Source organism: Eubalaena glacialis, chromosome 2 (assembly GCF_028564815.1).
Source record: "Eubalaena glacialis isolate mEubGla1 chromosome 2, mEubGla1.1.hap2.+ XY, whole genome shotgun sequence".
NCBI classification, from domain to species: Eukaryota; Metazoa; Chordata; class Mammalia; order Artiodactyla; family Balaenidae; genus Eubalaena; species Eubalaena glacialis.
Window position 1 is genome coordinate 168,885,971 of NC_083717.1, and position 18,059 is coordinate 168,904,029.

At 48.9% G+C, this 18,059-nt stretch overlaps 2 protein-coding genes across 4 annotated transcripts in view; one reads left to right on the plus strand and one right to left on the minus strand.

Moving 5' to 3' along the window:
* The window catches only part of TGFB3 (transforming growth factor beta 3), a 28,038-nt gene extending 12,524 nt beyond the window's left edge, over positions 1-15,514 (minus strand). The window contains exons 1-2 of one of the 2 annotated variants that reach the window (XM_061181106.1): positions 15,424-15,514; positions 7,152-8,378 (exon numbers count right to left, since the gene is read on the minus strand). In XM_061181106.1, the coding sequence (XP_061037089.1) occupies positions 7,152-7,638 (487 nt within the window). In that variant the 5' untranslated portion in view covers positions 7,639-8,378; positions 15,424-15,514. Of the gene's footprint in view, positions 1-7,151; positions 8,379-8,867; positions 8,888-15,423 lie in introns of those variants that run through there. The other variant, XM_061181107.1, reaches the window with a different exon arrangement.
* IFT43 (intraflagellar transport 43) overlaps positions 12,725-18,059 on the plus strand; it is an 88,648-nt gene continuing 83,313 nt past the window's right edge. For both annotated transcript variants that reach the window (XM_061181108.1, XM_061181109.1), the window contains exons 1-2: positions 12,725-12,791; positions 15,497-15,589. In XM_061181108.1, the coding sequence (XP_061037091.1) occupies positions 12,738-12,791; positions 15,497-15,589 (147 nt within the window). In that variant the 5' untranslated portion in view covers positions 12,725-12,737. The remainder of the gene's footprint in view (positions 12,792-15,496; positions 15,590-18,059) is intronic.

The window sequence follows — 18,059 nt, forward strand, 5'->3', positions numbered from 1 at the left end:
TCTCCAACCTGCTTTCCTACTCTTTTAGAAAATACAGATTCTCCAGTGATATCAGCAATTTCCTCTAGCAGTTTAATCATTGTTAGCTAGTTGATTCATTCATGCGTTTGTTCATTCAGGCATTCATTCATTCATCAGACATGCATTGAACAAATAGTATGTGCCAAGCACAGGCTAACACTGGGAAGCAAAAAGGAATAGACAGGGCCCCTGCCTTCAAGGAGATTAATATCCAGGGGAGGCTGTTAGTACATGGACCAAACAACAGGACCAGAGGGAAAGTGCTAAGTGCCTTTGGAGAAGCCTAGGAGTTGCTGCAAACAGGTCAGAGGAGGGAGAGGGTTGAGAGCACTTCGTGGAAGTGGTGATTATTTGATCTGGGTGATTATTTGATCTGGGTCCTGCGGGAGGAAAGGGTCTAAGGATGCAGAGGAAAGAATTTTACATGAAAGGACTGCTGGAAGCACAGGCAGGGAGGGGAGCAAACGCACGTGAGTAAGAGGGACCTGAAGCAGCCAGGCTGGAGCCCGTGAGACAAGGTCAAGACAGTAGATTGGGGTCCACCTGCGGGGAGGCTGAAACGTCAGACCGAGGGGTTGGATTTTATATCATTAACAGTAGGGAGTCATAGACAGTGACACTCTAGATCTAATGAGACAGCACTGGTGTGACAAGGAGCCCACATCTGGAGCCTGGCAGACCCCCCAGATGTTTCTTCAGACTGAGCCGGTCTATCACCATTGGCTCCTCTCTCTCTAAGGGTTACTTTCCCTGACAGCACATGCTATGCCAGCCTCTGTCACCCTGCTGGCCTCTGAACCTCTGTCCACAAGACAGAAGGCCACACATGCTCTTTCCCACCCCCTCAGAGCCAGATAAAGGAGACAGGAAGATCCTGTCATTTCTTTACAACCTCAAGGTCTGAGCAGCATTAACACCCAGAGAAAAACTTTCTACACAAATGGTAACAATAGCCAGAACTTGAAATCCAAGCCCAGAGACCCAGATTCCACACATAATGAACATGGCTGGAACAAGCCCATAATCACCCCAGGGGTGGTTTAGGAAGTCATGGACAGGGCAGGAGGATCAGAGGCCTGGACACAAGCACATGCGCTACTGAGCTGTAGGAAAGGATGAGTGAGTGTTTCTGGAAATTGCCATCTGGTGGGTCTGACACTGGTTCTTAGAAAATTAATGGAACAGATGTTGGGGAAAAAAATGTGTGAATGCTAGCTAATGAAGCCCTGATTAATAACTGGCTTTGAAAGAACGAATACTGCCAACTATTCCCTAAACCATTTCGGATAAAACCAGAAAGAGGGATCATGATGGCAGTTTAATTTTTGAGTTTGCAAGTCTGTAACCCTCTGGACATGGGTAAGCTCCTTGGAAGGGAAACCTTCTCAAGTACTGACATACTTGGGTCTCAGAGGAGCTGTCATCAATATGGCTTCAGTTAGGCTAGTACCTCCAGTAACTGTTTAAAGAGGGAATAAAAGATATGTCAGCGCAGTGTGTGCGTTGCTATAAAAAGGGAAAGGGGAACAGAAAATGGCCCGTGCCAGTGAGAAGAGTCAGACTAGGGGCAAGACAGTGGGGAGCCAGGGGATGGGGGATGATGAGCCAAAAGGGTCTTCAGGACACCCTCGTCACCCTTCCTCCTTGAGTCTTCCAGCCCAATCAATCAGATATCTGTTCCCCAAGCTAGACTCCTCTTGGTGGGAATTTCAAGGAGATTTCAAGGGGATGGGAAAGGTCATATTTTATCCCTGGGATCTACAGATTTCTAACAGACTCAGAAGGGACATTAGGGGTCATCTAGTGCAACCCACTTCAGATAACTTCATGCCCAGAGGGGTCTTGGCCAGGGTCACACATGAATTAATTGACACAAGCAAACTGACACTAGCAAGCAAAGCTCAGACACAATCATTAGTGATTTTAAAAGAACTGTATAGGAGAGAAAATAAAATGTAAACATAATCTTCTTGACAATTAAAGCCACTGAATACTAACGATGCTTTAAATAATTTGTGGAATGAGCCAGAGTACAAATAAATAAACAAAATGTAATAACACTATCTTACATTTCATAGAACTTCTGTTAACTCATCTGACCCTCTAACAATCCTTGAGGAGAATGAGAATAAGTAAAATTTATCATTTGACAAATGAGAAAAGTAAGTATCAGGAAAGTTAAATTACTCTTCCGAGATCACTCACATAGTAGGTGGCAGAGGTGGGATTTGAACCCAGCTCTTCTGACCTCATTTACTGAAGCAGAGACTCTGGAAGTTGGAGGGGACCTCAGAGATCATTTAGTGGAGGGATGATTTCACCAACAAACTGTAGCAGGATTCCATGAAATGGGGCTAGAGTGCCAACTTATGCCTCAGACAAAAACCACTTCCCAGTTTTGTGATTAAGCCATGCTTCTGCAGAACACTAGTATTATGAGAGCTGGCCTAGGGGGTCCATCTTTACAAATTAAATTATGACCAACTTTTTCTATTGCACACAAAGTATATATATTAATGGGTGCCATTTTCTCTTTTTTACTATAGGGAGAGAAAAATAAGCAAAGAATATTCATGCAGGGTATTCATGGAAAAATCTGGAAACAGCTGACCATGTTTAGACCAGGCATTTTTTAATGCTTTCAGACACCTGGGCTCCTAGATGTACTTCTGCTTGTGTTCATCATTTCTGCTAGTAAAATTACTTCTGGTTCCAATGATGGGACTACATATATCAGTGTGGCAGTGCTCCTCTACCCTAGCTGTTCCTTAGAATCACCTGGGGAGCTTTAAAAACAGATGATGCCTGGACCTACTCCCCAGAGAGTCTGACTACCTCATTGGGGTATGGGTGGGTCCAGAGCTGTTTTTTTTTTTTTTTTTAAGATCTCCAGATGATTCTAATGTGTAGCCAGGATTGAGAACCACAGTTTATAGTGCTCTGCAAAGGGTACCATGGCATCCAGATGTTCTGGATGTTTGATAAACCACAGCTTTAAGGATTCAACCTTTAAATAGGTTAACCTTTAAATGTTAGCCCGTTAAAATATTGTTTGGCCAATGCATTGTTTTGTAAAATTTTGAATTAGAAGCCCATAAACATTTTAAGCCCAGGTTAAAAGTTGGGAAATTTCACAGAAAGATTTTCTGCTCTTCTGGGAAGCAGTTAAGATCTAGTCATGCTGGACCCACATTCCCCAATGCAAAAATTGGCAGGAGCTGAGCAGTGGGTGCCCTCTTTTAATGGGACATGGGCAGTTCCAAGTCCCCCCCGCCACTAGTCTCCCCATACACCCTATTCTCTCCATGACCCCGAAGCCAAGTGTCCTGTGCAGTTTGTCATGGTCCCTGTGCTGCAGCCTTTCCTCTAGATCATTTGCATCAGCTGCCTGGGCTCTGTGGGCTCTTGTGTTTGCAGGCCTTCTAAGGAAAGGTTTTGCCCTCGTTCACTGAGTCTTAAGCGTCAGTGAACTTAAAAATCAATACGGAGCTTGTTAAAAATACAGATTCTTCAAGACGACACCCCCAGAGATTCTGATTCTGTAAGGGTGGGCTAGGGCCTAGGAATTCACATTTTTCACATTGACCTAGCCTCTAGTCCACACTTGGAGAAACACTGACCTAGCGTGCAGAGAGCATTGGCACTTAGAACAAATGAGTTCTTTCAATAAGAAACATCTTTTAATTTTCAGAATGAAAAAGATCTAAAAGTGGCATCCAGAAAAGAAACGCTAAAATATCGTTTTCTCTTTGCTCGTGAACTCTGGGTTTGCTGGTTGTCTTAGCGTCAGACCTCGATGAAAACAAGAGTCTCCTGCCAGGCACAGATAATTACAAGCCAGAAGTTAAAACAGCACCTACACTGGTAATATCTTGATAACAAGGATGACAAAAGAACTGAAAAAGCTGTGTGCTTCCCCACCACGTGGGTCAGAGAAAGCCTCTACCCACTTCCCATAGCAAAATCCTGGAGAATTATATAGGAATAAGATATATATGAGTCTTGCCTTCACTCCCCAGCAGAGACCTGTTGAATCATCCCAGATGTATACATAGAATTGTTTCAGCTGGAAGGGAGCTTAGAGATTACCTGTAACTTTACAGATGAGGAAACTGAGGGTCAGAGATGTGACCTGCTCAATTCCACATGGTGTAGTTGCTTAACCTGCTTGAGATTCTTAAGCAGATAATGAAAACACTTTTGTTGAATTTGGGAGAATGTTTGTGGCAGTATGAATCTCCAGGCCGTAAAAATAGGCAGAGCTAAGAAAGAGCACACCCAGTGATCCCTAAGCAATCTGCCACCAGGGTTACTAACATACAATAATAGCTCCTACGCCCACCTGCTTGGTCCAACATGTGATTCATTCATATCATAAACCAAAGTTCTTTTGGAGCCCAAAGGTTAAAGGTGGGACTTACAATGCGTATTTTATGCTTTGCATTATTGTTTGACAGCATGCATTCTGTAGGGAGAGTGTCAAGGTTACAGCCCTGGTTCTTTTGGGGCAAATCACTTAATTGATGAATGTTGCAGTCTCCTTATCTGGAAAATAGGGCAATCGGGGTACCCATCTGACAGGGCAGAGCCAGAGAACGGGTCTTATCCTCTTTGCTCTCACCTTGATGCCCTTTCTCCTGCGCCACTGGAAGTTAGTCCTCCTTGCACTTTGCACTCCAGGCACCCTTGTCTCCTTGCCCCAGCTCCTGCTGTCACTTCCCTCTGAGAGCCTGTCCACTGGGTACCGGAAGGGGCTGGGAGTGATGAAATGTGGAAGGGAATGCGATCTCATCACCTCGGCAGCAGGAGCTCTGGCACTCAGATCCTACCAGTGCCCCACCCACAGACCCCGGCCCACCCTCAGGAGTTCTAGACACTAGGCTTCCCTCGACCCAACCTTGGAGGGTGGCTCTCTGCTCCCTCTCAGCATCTGTTAAACGTTTGCATCTGCCCACTGCCTCTTTATAATTAGTGTGCCTTGTGCGTCCGTCTCTCTGGGGCTGGCTCAACACCTGACCAGCTGGAGGGCGGGCCAGGCCTGCATCTGCTCAGCCTCTGTGTCACCTCCAACAGCTGCAGAGTCTGGGCCTGCTTCCTGTTTGCACCTGCAAGCCTCGCTGGCATCACCCCTGTCCCATGGGGCCCCGGACCCTTCATGATATCTCAAGTCGCATCCTGCCCACTGTGCCAGGTTTCTTCCTGGCCTGATCATGGCTCTGTGGCCCCAGGGCCACCCTCACCTACTGCAGTTTCAAGGAAGGTCCTGGTGCTGCAGCCCGGAGCTGCCCAGCATCTGTGCAGCCCTGTCCTGGCTGTCCCCAGGGCTGTCCACTAGTTGTACTCTGAGTCTTTGCACACATGTCCACTGGCACCTGGGTGCCCTTGCATCTCTCTGGCTCATTTGTTCTCAGCTTGGGATTCCAGGCTGGGTGGGCCCCGGTGACTTAGATCCCTCTTCCCCGGGACTCCTCCTCCTGACCCGGATCCTTAAGATCCGAGTCCTTTTCTCTTGCCCTGGACTCTCCTCACACCTCTCCCGCAGGCGTCAGCTTTCCACCCTTCTCCGATGTTTGGCCACTATCTCCTGCCTTTGTGGGTGCCCAGGGGGTTGGGTGTTCAGCCATTCGGCTGCTGGTGCCTCTGGGAACCATAGGCCCCTGAGGACCCTGAGTCAGCCCCACCTAGAGAACCCTGGGCAGGGAGCACTAGCTGTGCTTCACTCTCCGGCCACCACCCCACACGGGAGCCACCTCCTAAGGCAGCCACAGGAAGCCGGAGTGGGAGCCCCTCACCAGCAACCACAAGCTCCTGGGCCTGGCACGGGCCAGCTCCCGGTGAGGCCTCTGGTACCTTCTGCCAGAGCTGGTCCATCCATCGGCTGCCCACTCCTCCTTGTCTCTAGCCAGGTTCCTTTCAGCCCCTGCAGTACCCCCGCTGACCACCCTCACCTTGCCCGTTCCATCCCATTCTCCCACACCCACTCCAGGCACTGCCCACCTCTCAGGTGAGCCAAGGCTGAGGTAGCCTGGGTGTCGAGGACACCTGCTGGTAGGAAAAGCAAACAGAGCTATTCCCAGAGTCCCTAGCCTGTGAGTGGCTCACATTCCTCCTTCCTGGGCTGTCAGTTTCTCAGCATCTGCCAAATCTCTCTCTCTTGTATTGAGGTTTTTTAAATCCCCGTTCAGTAAACACACATGACTTCCACACGTGTACAAACAAACAGACGTCTCACCCAGAAGCCTCCCAGCTTCTCAGCACAGACAGGAGCTTCCTGGGAAGACACACTCCCAGACACACGTCCCCTCTGTATCCACAGCCACACCTCCCACCCACTCTTCCCCTGACACGCAGACACAAAAGGGCTGCCAGCCGTCATCCACACATCCAGAGCCACATCCCTGCTTTCCCCGTGTCCGCGGGCCCGGAAGACGCCCATTTTGCACGCATGAATCTGCGTACCGTACGAAATCAGACTACACATCGCTTTAAAGCACACAGCCACGTGAACATAGGCGCATCCCCTTCCCTCACGCACACAGCTCACATGGGTCACATGCACGGTGTGGACTGAAGGGCCTAGACAGCTAGAAGCTGTCCCTTGCCTGGGCCTCAAAAAGCTGGACAGACAATAATTTGGGGCAGGTATACTCTTCTTCCCCAGAACTGGAAAAACAGAACGTGAGACGTGTCACGATGAGGTGTGAAAAGCAGGGAGAAGACCGAGGTCTCCAGCTCATGGAACCGCACGGGCTCTCTTATGAGAGAGCCAGCCCTGCCCCTTTATGGCACCCACATGCACCTATCGGACCACACGTGCCACAGCACGCGTGCTAACGGGACAGCGCAATGTCACTCCAAATTAAAGTCAGTCAACGATGTGATGTGAGTTCAGCAAGCTGCTCAACTCCAGGGCTCCCGGCCTCCCAGCAGCACTCGACTCTTACCAGAATGCCTCTGTCTCCCTCCCCACCCACCTATCCAGCCCCAGCTGCGCATCGCACCTCCCCAGCTGGGTGCGGGTGAACCCGGGGCACCCTGCTGTGTGGCTACCGCTCGGCCCCCCTCTGTGGAGCTCCCCACTCCAGTTCAGACCCTCCAGAGCAGACACCCCAGCGGGAATTTGGACTTACTGTGCTCCTCCAGCCCCTGGATCATGTCGAATTTATAGATTTCTTTGGCATAGTACTCCGACTCGGTGTTTTCCTGAGTGCAGTCGTCTCCCCTCTCCCCGTGCACCTCTTCCAGCAGCTCTCGGGTGCTGTTGTAAAGGTCCAGGACCTGGGTGGGGATGTTGGCCAACACCGATGGATCGGGGGGACTGGTGAGCCTGAGTTTGCTCAAGATCTGTCCCCTAATGGCTTCCACCCGCTTCCTCTTGATGTGGTCGAAGTCCAAGGTGGTGCAAGTGGACATGGAGAGGCTGACCGTGGCAAAGTTCAGCAGGGCCAGGACCACCAGAGCCCTTTGCAAGTGCATCTTCATGCGTGAGCAGGGGAGAGAGGCCCGGGGGCTGCGAGGCCTGGTGAGGAGGAGACCCCAGCAGACGTGCAGAAGGAGGGAGGAAAACCAGGCGGCCTCCCTAGATCCCGAAGACTGAGGCTTGGCAAGAAGGTGCATGAACTCACTGCACTGCGAGAGCTTCAGGACTTCCAGGAAGCGCTGGCAACCCTGAGCACGAAGAAGCCGACTGTGTGCCTTGAAGCTCTGGGTTTCTTCTCCATGTGTCTAAACAGGTTCTGCTGGGCTCTGACTCCCAGCAGGCCAGGTGGAGGGCAAGCAGAGGGCTGGGAGGGGTGGCAAGGCAGCTGGGAGTGGGAAGGGAGCTGGAGTTTTTCCTTAGGTAAAAATAAATAGAGCAGATATCTGATATTGCCAAACGGCCGCTTGGCGATGGGGAGAAAGTGGGTATTTTAAAGAAGGAGCAGAAGGGCCATGGCTGGGTCCCAAAATCAAAATCCTTGCCTTGCCCTGAAGGAGAATAAGAAAAGAGGATGGAAAAGAAAAGAAAAAAAAAATTAAAAAAAAAAAAAAAAAAAAAAGATCACCAGTGAGTAGGTGGGGAGAGGCAGGGCTAGGCCGCTGCTGGCCCAGCTAAAGATGGGGGCAGCACAGGACACACTTGTCTCTCGGGCACACCATTCATGCTTTCTCTTTTGTTTACACTTCCCCGGGGGCTTTCTAAATGACTCTGTTCACGCTGCCTCTCATCTTCATTGGCTGGGATGTGGGCTTATGTGCAATTGGAAGGCAGGGGGGACAGCCCCTGGAGAGCAGCCCCAATAATCCACTTGGTCGCCCAGGTCACCAGCACCTCGGCTTGTCTTCTGCCTCGGCCATTGCTTCTGTTCCCTGCTTCTCTTTAAAAGATACAAAAGAAAAGAAAAATAAAATAGAAGCCAGTTCACTGCATGCCTCCTCCGGAAAGCTGTTATTCCTTCTTTCTCATGCTTCTTCCCCTATCTCTCGCCTCTCTTGCTCATTCCCTTGGACTTGGCTTTCTGGTTCCCTCCCTTTCTCTCCCTCCAGCGTCCCTCTCTCTCCCTCTCCCTCTCCCTCAAGCTCCTCTCCCTCTCTCTCACACACTCACATGCACACACACTGCTTTCTCTATTTCTCTCCGCTGAAATTTTATACCTCCCTCCCATGACGTTTCTGGCCCGGGGCGGAGGGGGGGGGGCGAGGGGAGGTGGGGGTGAGGTGGGGGAGGGGTGGGGGGAGGGACCAGCGCACGCAGCCTCTTTTGCGGCACGATTTTAATGTTTTAAACAGGCACAGGAAAAGCCGAGCCCATTTGAAAAATACTTCGCGAGTCCTCTCGATCGACGTGGTAACTGAACTTTTTTTACCCTCTTGGAGTCACTCCTGCTACACGTTGACTGTTTTTCTGGAAAGTTACTCCGATGAATCCCCTCCCTCCTTCTACCCCAACTCCTTCGCCCTCTCGCCAGCTGTCAGTCCGTCCTCTCCTCGGCGCGTCTCTGCTCCTTCCCAGGCCCCCCGTCCAGGCCGCCCCCCGGGCCTGGCGGGACACTGGGCAGGGGCCGGCGAGCGCGCGGGGCCTGGGCAGGGGCGGCCGTGCCCACCCTCGGTGGAGCTGACGCCCGGCCTGGGAGCGGGGTTGGAGCTGGGTTCGGCCCCGCGGCGATCCTGGCCCCGATTCTTCATTGACAAGATTGGAGTCGGGTGGCTCGCGGAAGCTTGGAGATGCTCCAGGGGCATTGAAAAATGGTGGCGTTTTCCGGCAGATCGAGGGTGCCCTCTGGCGAGGCGAGGCCGCCAGTGAAGGAGGCTCCGCGGGTCGGAGCCGGGAAGGCCGGGAGGGCCGGGGTGGGGGTGGGGGGGTGAGGCTGGGGGCCTGGGGAGAAGGGGCTGCGAAAGAGGACGAGGAAAATAAGACCGAGTGCCCTGGGGAACAGCCTCCCTCTCTGCCCGACGTGCGTACAAGTGCACTTCTCCCTTCCCGGAGTCCCGCTCTGCAGCCGCTCTCGCAGAAATGTCCTCCAGATGTTCGCGGCCTTCCTCCCCGCCGAGGGTTCCGCGGGGAGCTGCGCCAGCCAGCGCGAAGTCAGCAGTTGGCCCGAGCCCATTTCCCAGATGGGTGAGGGGAGGTTTTCTCTCCGCTTTCGTTCCTTTTCTCAGCCGAAGCTTCTAGGTCTTTTCCCATCAAAAGCTTAGGGAGGGCAAGCCACCATGCCCGAGCCCGCCCCCAGGATTGTCTCTGAATTGATCACTTTCCTGGGACTCAGTGCTGCTCCCCGCCACCCCATCCCACCTCGCCCTAGCCTTCCTGGCCCTTCGTGCGAGGTCTGGTTCCTGCCCCTGGCTCCTAGGCCACTAACTGAAGGGAGATTCTCTGCATCCCCGGGGCCGTGGTTGATCAGTTTAAGTTGAGGACAGTGAGGCATAGACGCATTTAAGAGGCTACACTGCCTGTGAGTGGTGGAGGTGATATTTAACAAGGGCTCTCTGGTTTGGAAGACATTATTTTTATTTGCATAAAACATGAGGAATCCTAGGTGTAGAAAGCTTAAGGTAACTTGCTTTTGAATTAGTTTTAGGTCATAGAGTCAGTGGGTGTCAACACCGAGATTTGGACCCAGGAAATCTATTGCCAGAGTCTATGCATTTAACTACTGTGCTCTACTGCCTCTGGAATTCAGCTATCATTTGAGAAATATTTTTGACGTCTACTATATGCCAGGCACTGTTCTAGGCTCTGTAGATGCAACAGTGAACAAAGCAAACAAAACCATTCTCTTACGGACTTTACATCTAGAAGTGGAAGTAGGGCCGTGGGAAAGGCAATAAATGAACTAAATATGTAAATAATGTAGTATGGTAAAAGGTAAGTGCCATGGTGGAAAATAAAGCAGGGGAAGAGGAGACAGAGTGCCTAGGCTGGGGGGACGTTGCAATTTAAAATCAGAGAAGGCCTTACTGAGACCTTTAAGTAAATACTTGTAAAATGGGAGGGAAAATTATTAAAGTGATGTCCTTCTGGACTCCACCTCTACCAAATCAGAGTCTACAGGGACGGGGCACTGACACATGTATTTTTAACAAACTTCATGTTACTGGGTGCCAGTAACATGGCACCCAGTAACATGCACCAGAGAAAAATACTTTAGTAAGATCTGGCGATTCAGGTGCCCAGCAAGGTTTGGAAAGCCCTACTCCAGGGCTTCTTTCTGCCCAGAGTGTGCACCCTTTGCTTTCAGGAATTTGGGGAAGAAGTGGGAGTGGAGGCTTGGAAATTAGCTCTAAAGTGGTGGTGGTGTGGCTATGAGCAGTGGAAGGAAAATAGAAATGGAGTCGGTATTGCTAAGAGCTCTCTAAAATGGAACCAGAAGGCCATTGAGGAAGTGTGAATTATGCGAGTCTCAGACTGGATAAAATCTGACCTTTTGACCACTTATTGTCCTAATGAAGGCATTCAGAAGATCTGCCAGAAACTCAAGATACTTATCAGACCCCTACCTTATAATAACTCGTGACAGCCTATCTACTGATCAGACCCTTACTCTAAAATAACTCGTGATTCCTTAAGGACAAATATTTCCTTTCTCGTGTCAGAGTACAGCCTTGTGGCTTTTGCCTTTGTAAGCCCCTGACCCTTTCTCTTCCCTGGAACACTCTTTTGACTTTACCAGAATCTGTGTCTCCTGAATTGCAATTCTTAAGACCCCCGCCAACAAAGCTCTTTATTCTTTGCAGCCTCGATGTTGATTATTGTTCAACAGAGATCACAAGAAATGGAATAATCCAGAGATTAATCCCTTCTTCCTCATCTGGTGCCAAGGAAGAAGGGAACAAGGGCTTCACTGGAGCCTATATTTCATCCATCTTGGGTTTTTGACAGTGAATGTTTTTTCAGGTTAAAATCTAACAGGGTATTATTCTCACTGAGAATCAGAGTTTGTGAGTGAAAGATTTTAGGGGTAATCTCTAAGAGTCACTACAAGGGAGGAAGCTGAGGTCCAGAGAGGGCTCTGCCTGGCTACACAGGTAGTTAGCAGCAGAGCTAGGATGAGGCTTCAACTCTTCTGACATCCACGCAGTACTGTTGTTGTCACAGGCATGCTGACGCATAGCCCTACCCAGTAAACATGTATGGATAAATGGTTGAACTGAATAATTTACTAGGCATTTAAGAAATCCTGCATTCCTGTTTTAGAGTCATTAATCCCACTTCCAAGTCCTCGCTTTTAAGAGGTAGCCATCTAAGCCTTACCCCAGGCATGCTGTTGGGGACACTGTTCACTTTCAGGGTCATGAGCCCATCTTCTGGGGTCCCGGCTGGGGGTCCTCAGTACTAGGGACTGGTCAGTGGCATTGACGTGGGGATCTTACATGGAGAGTCAATGAAGACTCAACTCGCTTGTCCCATTAGACTGGGAATTTGGGGGCCGTCTTCCTCTGCTGGCCCAGGAGACTGGCTGGCACCCAGTAACATGTGCCAGAGAAAAATTCTTCAGTAAGATCTGGTGTTAGAAAGGCACCTGGCTCTGCTGCTTAATGCTCAGGTGATTTTCCTCAAGGCGTTGCTCTGCACCTGAGTGTCTTCAACTGTTGAATAGAGATTCTGCTCCTGCTCACTTCATGGGGTCTTGGAGGGATTATTTGTACTTTTGAAAGTTATTAATACACAGGTTTTTGATGTGTTGCTTCAGCGGCTCTGTATTCTTGAAGGCAGAGATTATGTATATTGCACTTTTCATTATAGACCATTTATTGGCACCTGACCCACTGTGTGCCTGTTTTTTCATCTGTCCATTGGAGACAAAACAACTTATCTTGCTTCCCACACAAGCTTGTTATGCCCTTCCCATGAGCTAATAACTGTGAAGGTCCTCTGTACATTGCAAAGAGCTGTACAAATGGAAGGCATCAGAAAAATTACTACTATTACTAGTAGTGCTTTGCACTTGACAACTTATGTATTTGAACAGAGCTACAGATGTAGGCAGTTTCTAAAGACTAAAATTTTTCACTGTCCCACAGGAGCACCCTTATCAGGATTTAATATCTGGAGATTTTTTCCAGATGTCAAAAAAAGGCAGGTTTAGGATAGGTTTGGTTTAAATTGGAGGTTGGCACATAGACTCCAGGAACGATGCGGCGGACCCTTTAAGAATTGGGATGGAAGGGCGGAGCCGTCGTCAGGGACGCGACTGGGCCGCTGGGTTTCCAGGAAGTGACGTCAGGCGGCCGCAGAGATGGAGGACGTGCTGGACCTAGGCGAGGAGCGGCGTCGCGGCTCGGCCATCTCCGTGAGGACCGACTCGGGGGGCTTGGGGCCAGGAATTAGCGGGTGGGGAGGAGCGACCCCGCCGGCCCCGGCTTCCCTGAGCCGCCTCGGCCCGGCCTGTCCCTGGCGGCCGGAGCGGGCCGGCTCTGAGCCTTGCGGGGGTGAGGCCGGGGAGGAGGCGGCCTCCCTCGCCCCGCCCCTGAGGCAGCGTTGAGCTCTTCCGCTGCTGGCCTAGGGTTTGCTTTCTTTAAAATCCTCAAAGAGTGGAAAACAGATCCTGCCCCCGCCGGCCTCTGGGACCGGTGGGAAATTTCCCAGCTCCTCTCCGCTTTCTGGAGCTCCAAGTGCCAACTCCCCTAGAATGGACAGATCTGAGGGTGACTGGAGGGGCCCTGGCCAGAGTCACGCTTTCACTCATCCTAGTGCTTTTCCCTTGGGACATCTCATGGCAGAAGTTGATGTAAAAACCGTACTGTTTTATGCATGGAAGGAAGGAAGGCGTTAGACAGGGAGGTCCTTTCTTGCCACTAATCCCCATGCGGAGGTGGGCGTTACCTTAGTTTTATAGTTAAGGAAATAAAGATTTATAACGCAGGGGAGTGGCTAGGTGCTCGGGGGACCCAGAGGTCAGACGCCGTGTAAAGCTGTTGCATGGGTTAAAAAAAGTCAATCTCCAGGAACCTCGATTTCCTTATGTCTAGAATGGAGATGTTAATGTCTACTTCAAGGAGTTGCAGTGAAGATGAAATGAGATATGCGTGGAAAGCATTTAACACAGTGGCTGGCATGTGCTAAGTTATTAGAAGAGGTTAGCGACTGTTGCTTCTGAGGCTGTGATTTACCCAAGCTTATATATAAATAAGCTGAGCTAGATTCAAGACCCAAGTTCAGTGTGTGTGTGTGTGTGTGTGTGTGTTTTAACTCCAACACAGCCTCATCAAGCCTTTTTGCCTTTAAAATTATCGAAGATGACAGTCACTAAAAGATTGGCCCACAGGGCAGGTCTTTAGTTTCTGCTGTGGAATCTCTACATGTTTTGAAGTGCCCTAGTAACATCGGAGATCCTCTAAGTAACTAGAGAGGAGATATGAGGATTAGGAGCAAATTGTTCTAGGAAGAAGCAGGTTGCTTGACTGACCAAGAAGAATATTATGTCACCAAGCTTTTCTGATATGTGAGCTTCTTTAGTACCGGAGGATGTGAATGTAGTTATTCATTCATTCTTTCAACAAATATTTATTGAGCCCCTTCTGTGTGTCAGGCATTGATTGTCCTAGGTGCTAGGGATATACCAGTGAAAAAAACTAAGTCCCTGCCCTCATGGGGCTTACATTTCAGTGGCAGAAGATGAACAATAAACAGACTATAGATTTAAAACATATAAAACCAGGTAGTAAAGTAGGTTTTCTGCCAGTCATTCCTGTGGATTTACACAGGGTCTTCAAAAAGTTTAAAACCTTAAAATACTTGACAGTTATTAGAGAAACCGTCTACAAACAGCATTTAAAGACAAGATCCTTGAATTTTTGTTTGAGCACAATCACTGCATGTAGTGTGCCGTATTCAGAAACCCAATGTTATGATAAATGGAAAAGGGCAGCCATAGGTGAAGGAGTGCAGTCGTCTGTCTTGGGAAGAAAATGAGCTGCTTATTGTCAGAAAGATTGTTTCTGTCATCCCTGAAACCTAAATGATTGATTAGAATTTGACATGTAAATACTACATAAGGGTTTTTATGCAGGTCTCATGTAACTGCTCTCAGTTTATTGGTGCAGTCAGTTCTTAGAACATCTTAAAAGAAATTCCAGCAGGGCATAGTGGAAGGAACTCAGGATTTGAAGGCAGAAGAAGATTTAGCTCTTAGATTTATCTGCCACTTAATTGCTTTCCTGGGTCTCAGTTTCCTCATTTGTAAAATGGCCTGAATCCCAGTCCCTGTTACTGTGAAATCAAATGAAGCTACATCAAATGAGATCTAAAAGTGCTTACATTAATGCTGTTCTTTTTTTTTTTAAAGAAAAATGTAAACATTTCACCACCCACTAGTCTGCCTAAAGAATGTTTTGTGTATGTGCTGGGAAGCATTTGAGACACAGAGCCTCCACCCCAGGAGGGCTTTGGGAAACACGTGCAGATGGTTCATTTGATGACTCAGAATTTGAAGTGGTCTGATGTCCAAAGCTAATGTCTCAAGATTCTTGTAAGATCTTTCCTTTAATGACTGTAAGTGCAAATCCAGCTAGTGTACACATCAAAGCAAATGCTATATGTATTTCTCTGGTTTCAGTTACCATGGAATTTCTTTCCCCCCCAAATGCCTTTTGGATAACTATTTTCATGCCAAGCTGCAACTTTGAAATTAGGCCTTCATAAAATCCCGCATAGGACATGGGATCCTTGACCACACTCTTCCCGGGCTATGGCATGAGGTCCCTGCCCCCTCTAGAGGAATTTCTAGCTGCATTTCTTTGGGTAGAAAAGGTCTATGGCCATTAAAAGAAAACACTGTGATCAGTACATGCATTTCCTGTTCTACTGTATAGAACTGACCATGGGCGCTTTGTTTTAAGGGTTTGGAGCCTTTTCTAAGTATATACTCAAGTTGCTCAAATCCCATCCTCCACCATGTCATCATAAATCCAGTCCTTGCTTACCTTGGCAGGATTGTCTTCCTCATAGTGGCTCAAAGACGTTTGGGTCAGCAATGCCCCTCATCTCTCCTTACAGGGAGCCAAGATGGGGCGCCGAGCTCAACAGGAGTCAGCTCAAGCCGACAGTCATCTCCCTGGCAAGAATTCCTCTTCGACTCTGACTGCAGAGGTGAGTGTTAAAAAATTCTGAAGAAATGCACTCTAAGAGTTAGCGATTACTCAGTGAGCAAGGATTTGGTATTTCATATTTTTTTCTCCTTCTTCTCTTTAATGTCAGCCTTCCTCCTATCTTGATTTGGGAATTCCCTTCCTCGGCATTTGTCCTATTAACAAGAAGTGAAAGAGGAACTTTTTTCTTTTGATGCCAGAGTAGTTTCTGTGCATTGCTTTATATTCCCAGTGAAGAAGTTTTGTACGTTAACTGAAGCAAGGGACTGGGAGGTTTCAAAATCCAGCCAAAATCCGGGTTTTTATTCCTGCCAGATAAACGCCAGTGAGGCATGCTGGTGACGTAAAGTTGGATTACACAACTGGACATTTGCTCTTGGTGGTGACCTGCGCTTTCTACAGTTTTCAGGCAGGAAGGGGATCCGTACTGGCCTTACTTTCCTGGAGACTTTTCCAAGTGGCCTGAAATCGTGGGAATTTATCCAGCCTCTTTGCAGAGGGTGGGTAATCTTGATGAGCATTGCTTTTAATGCCAGGGCACTATTTTCGGCGGTTTACTCAGAACTTCTTTTCACCCTCCTCTGCCCATTTGAAGAAACTCTGCCCTTTTCAAGAGCTGGCTTCAGGGTAATCCTCGCTGTCAGCTCTTCCTAACTTCTCCAGGCCGACTTAGGGCTCCTACTTCTCAGTTCCCATAGTACCTGTTATAGAACATCTGACATTATGCACTAATTTTCTTTTTATGTGCCTGGCCCACTAGACAGTGAGTTTCTGGGCAACAGGCAACCTGGCTTCTCAGTTGCCCAGCTCATTGGCCTACAGTAGGTTTATAACAGATGAGGGCATCTCTGCTGGGAGGCCTTATGGGCCAGGCAGGTGCCTGAGTACAGCATGCTGGGGACAAGATACAGACACACTTGACTTACATATCACATAGGTAGGAATATCCTTCGCTTTCATCAGAAATAAGATATGCACCATGTCTTTAAGTGTTCCACATGGACCTTTCAATTTACCTTTCATTTTCTCACTGATTGTAGAAATATGGGTACAGAGAATCATTCCTCCTCTCAGGTAACAGCCATGCCAACACAGAAAAGCTGGCAACTGACCCTTGGCCTCATTGCCTGAAGACGGTAGGGAGAGACTGTGGGGGGATTGTGGGAAGACCAGAGGCCACATGTACCCTCCAAAGGGTAACCACTATCTAGCCACAGCCAGCTGATGCTGTGGGGAATACAGGTCCAGTACTGCCAGCTCTTCTGATTTTCCAAGAGATGACAGTCTAAAATTTTATGTGAAAGCAACACGTTTTTAGAGGTTAGCGACTAATTATAAAAATTAAATCACCATATGGGCTAGATTAGGCCTGAGGGTTGTCAGTTTGTGACTTTGACCATAGCATCTCCATTATAGAGCTTATTACATTGTATTCTAATTATTTATGCGCCTGGCTCCCTCAGAAGATGTGAGCTTTTGGAAGGCGGCGGTTGTGTTTCACCTTTGTCCCCCTTTGTTTATCGCAGTGCCTGGCACAGAGCAGGCATGCCATTGACACTGCAAAGGGTGAGGGGGTGAAGTACATAGTGTGTGATGAGGGGCTCTTAGAAGCTGAATAAGAGCGTTACAGGGTCAGGGGTGGCAGACTGTGGCACACTGGAGACACAGTTAAGGGGGTATAATGGAGGGAGACAGTGGAAGAAGATATACTAGACCCAACCCTGGATCTCAAGGAGCTTGAACTGCAATGGATGGGCAAGCCAATGACTGGATCTGTGGAAGTCTACTCTTGGCCTTTGGAGGATCCGCCCCAACACCAGATCATTAATTCATTTATTTAACAAGTATTTATTGAAGCTTACTGTGTGTCAGGCACCATTTTAGGGGGTTGGCATATTTCAGTGAACAAGAGCCAAATCCCCTGCCATAATGGAACTTATATTCTCGTGATCACTGGCAGTCACGAAGGCTAATTACAAGCCTACCCAATTGTGAAGGAGGTTATAGCCACCTTAGTGATGAGGTGAGTGAGTCTGAGATGGGCCGGGATGTCCTGATGGCCTTGAAGCCTCTGTGGCGCCCACACCAAATCAGCTACCAAGCTGGGGTCAGTAGGCATGGTTCACCTACCCGTCCCCTTCCCCTCGGCTCAGGGGAGAGTCAATACTGTGAGCACCTAACTCCAAAGTCGCAGACTGTGATGAACCTGTCAGGGTTTCAGCCTGTCTAGAATACCTACTTATTTCTGCAGAGGCATGTACCTTCTTTTTTTTTTTTTTTGGCCCCACCTGGGCCTTAGTATTTTTTCTGGGAGATGACGAAAAGTCATTCTGGGGACTTTGCTGGTGGCACAGTGGTTAAGAATCCACCTGCCAATGCAGGGGACACAGGTTTGAGCCCTTCGGGAAGATCCCACATGCCGCGGAGCAACTAAGCCCGTGTGCCACAACTACTGAGCCCGTGTGCCACAA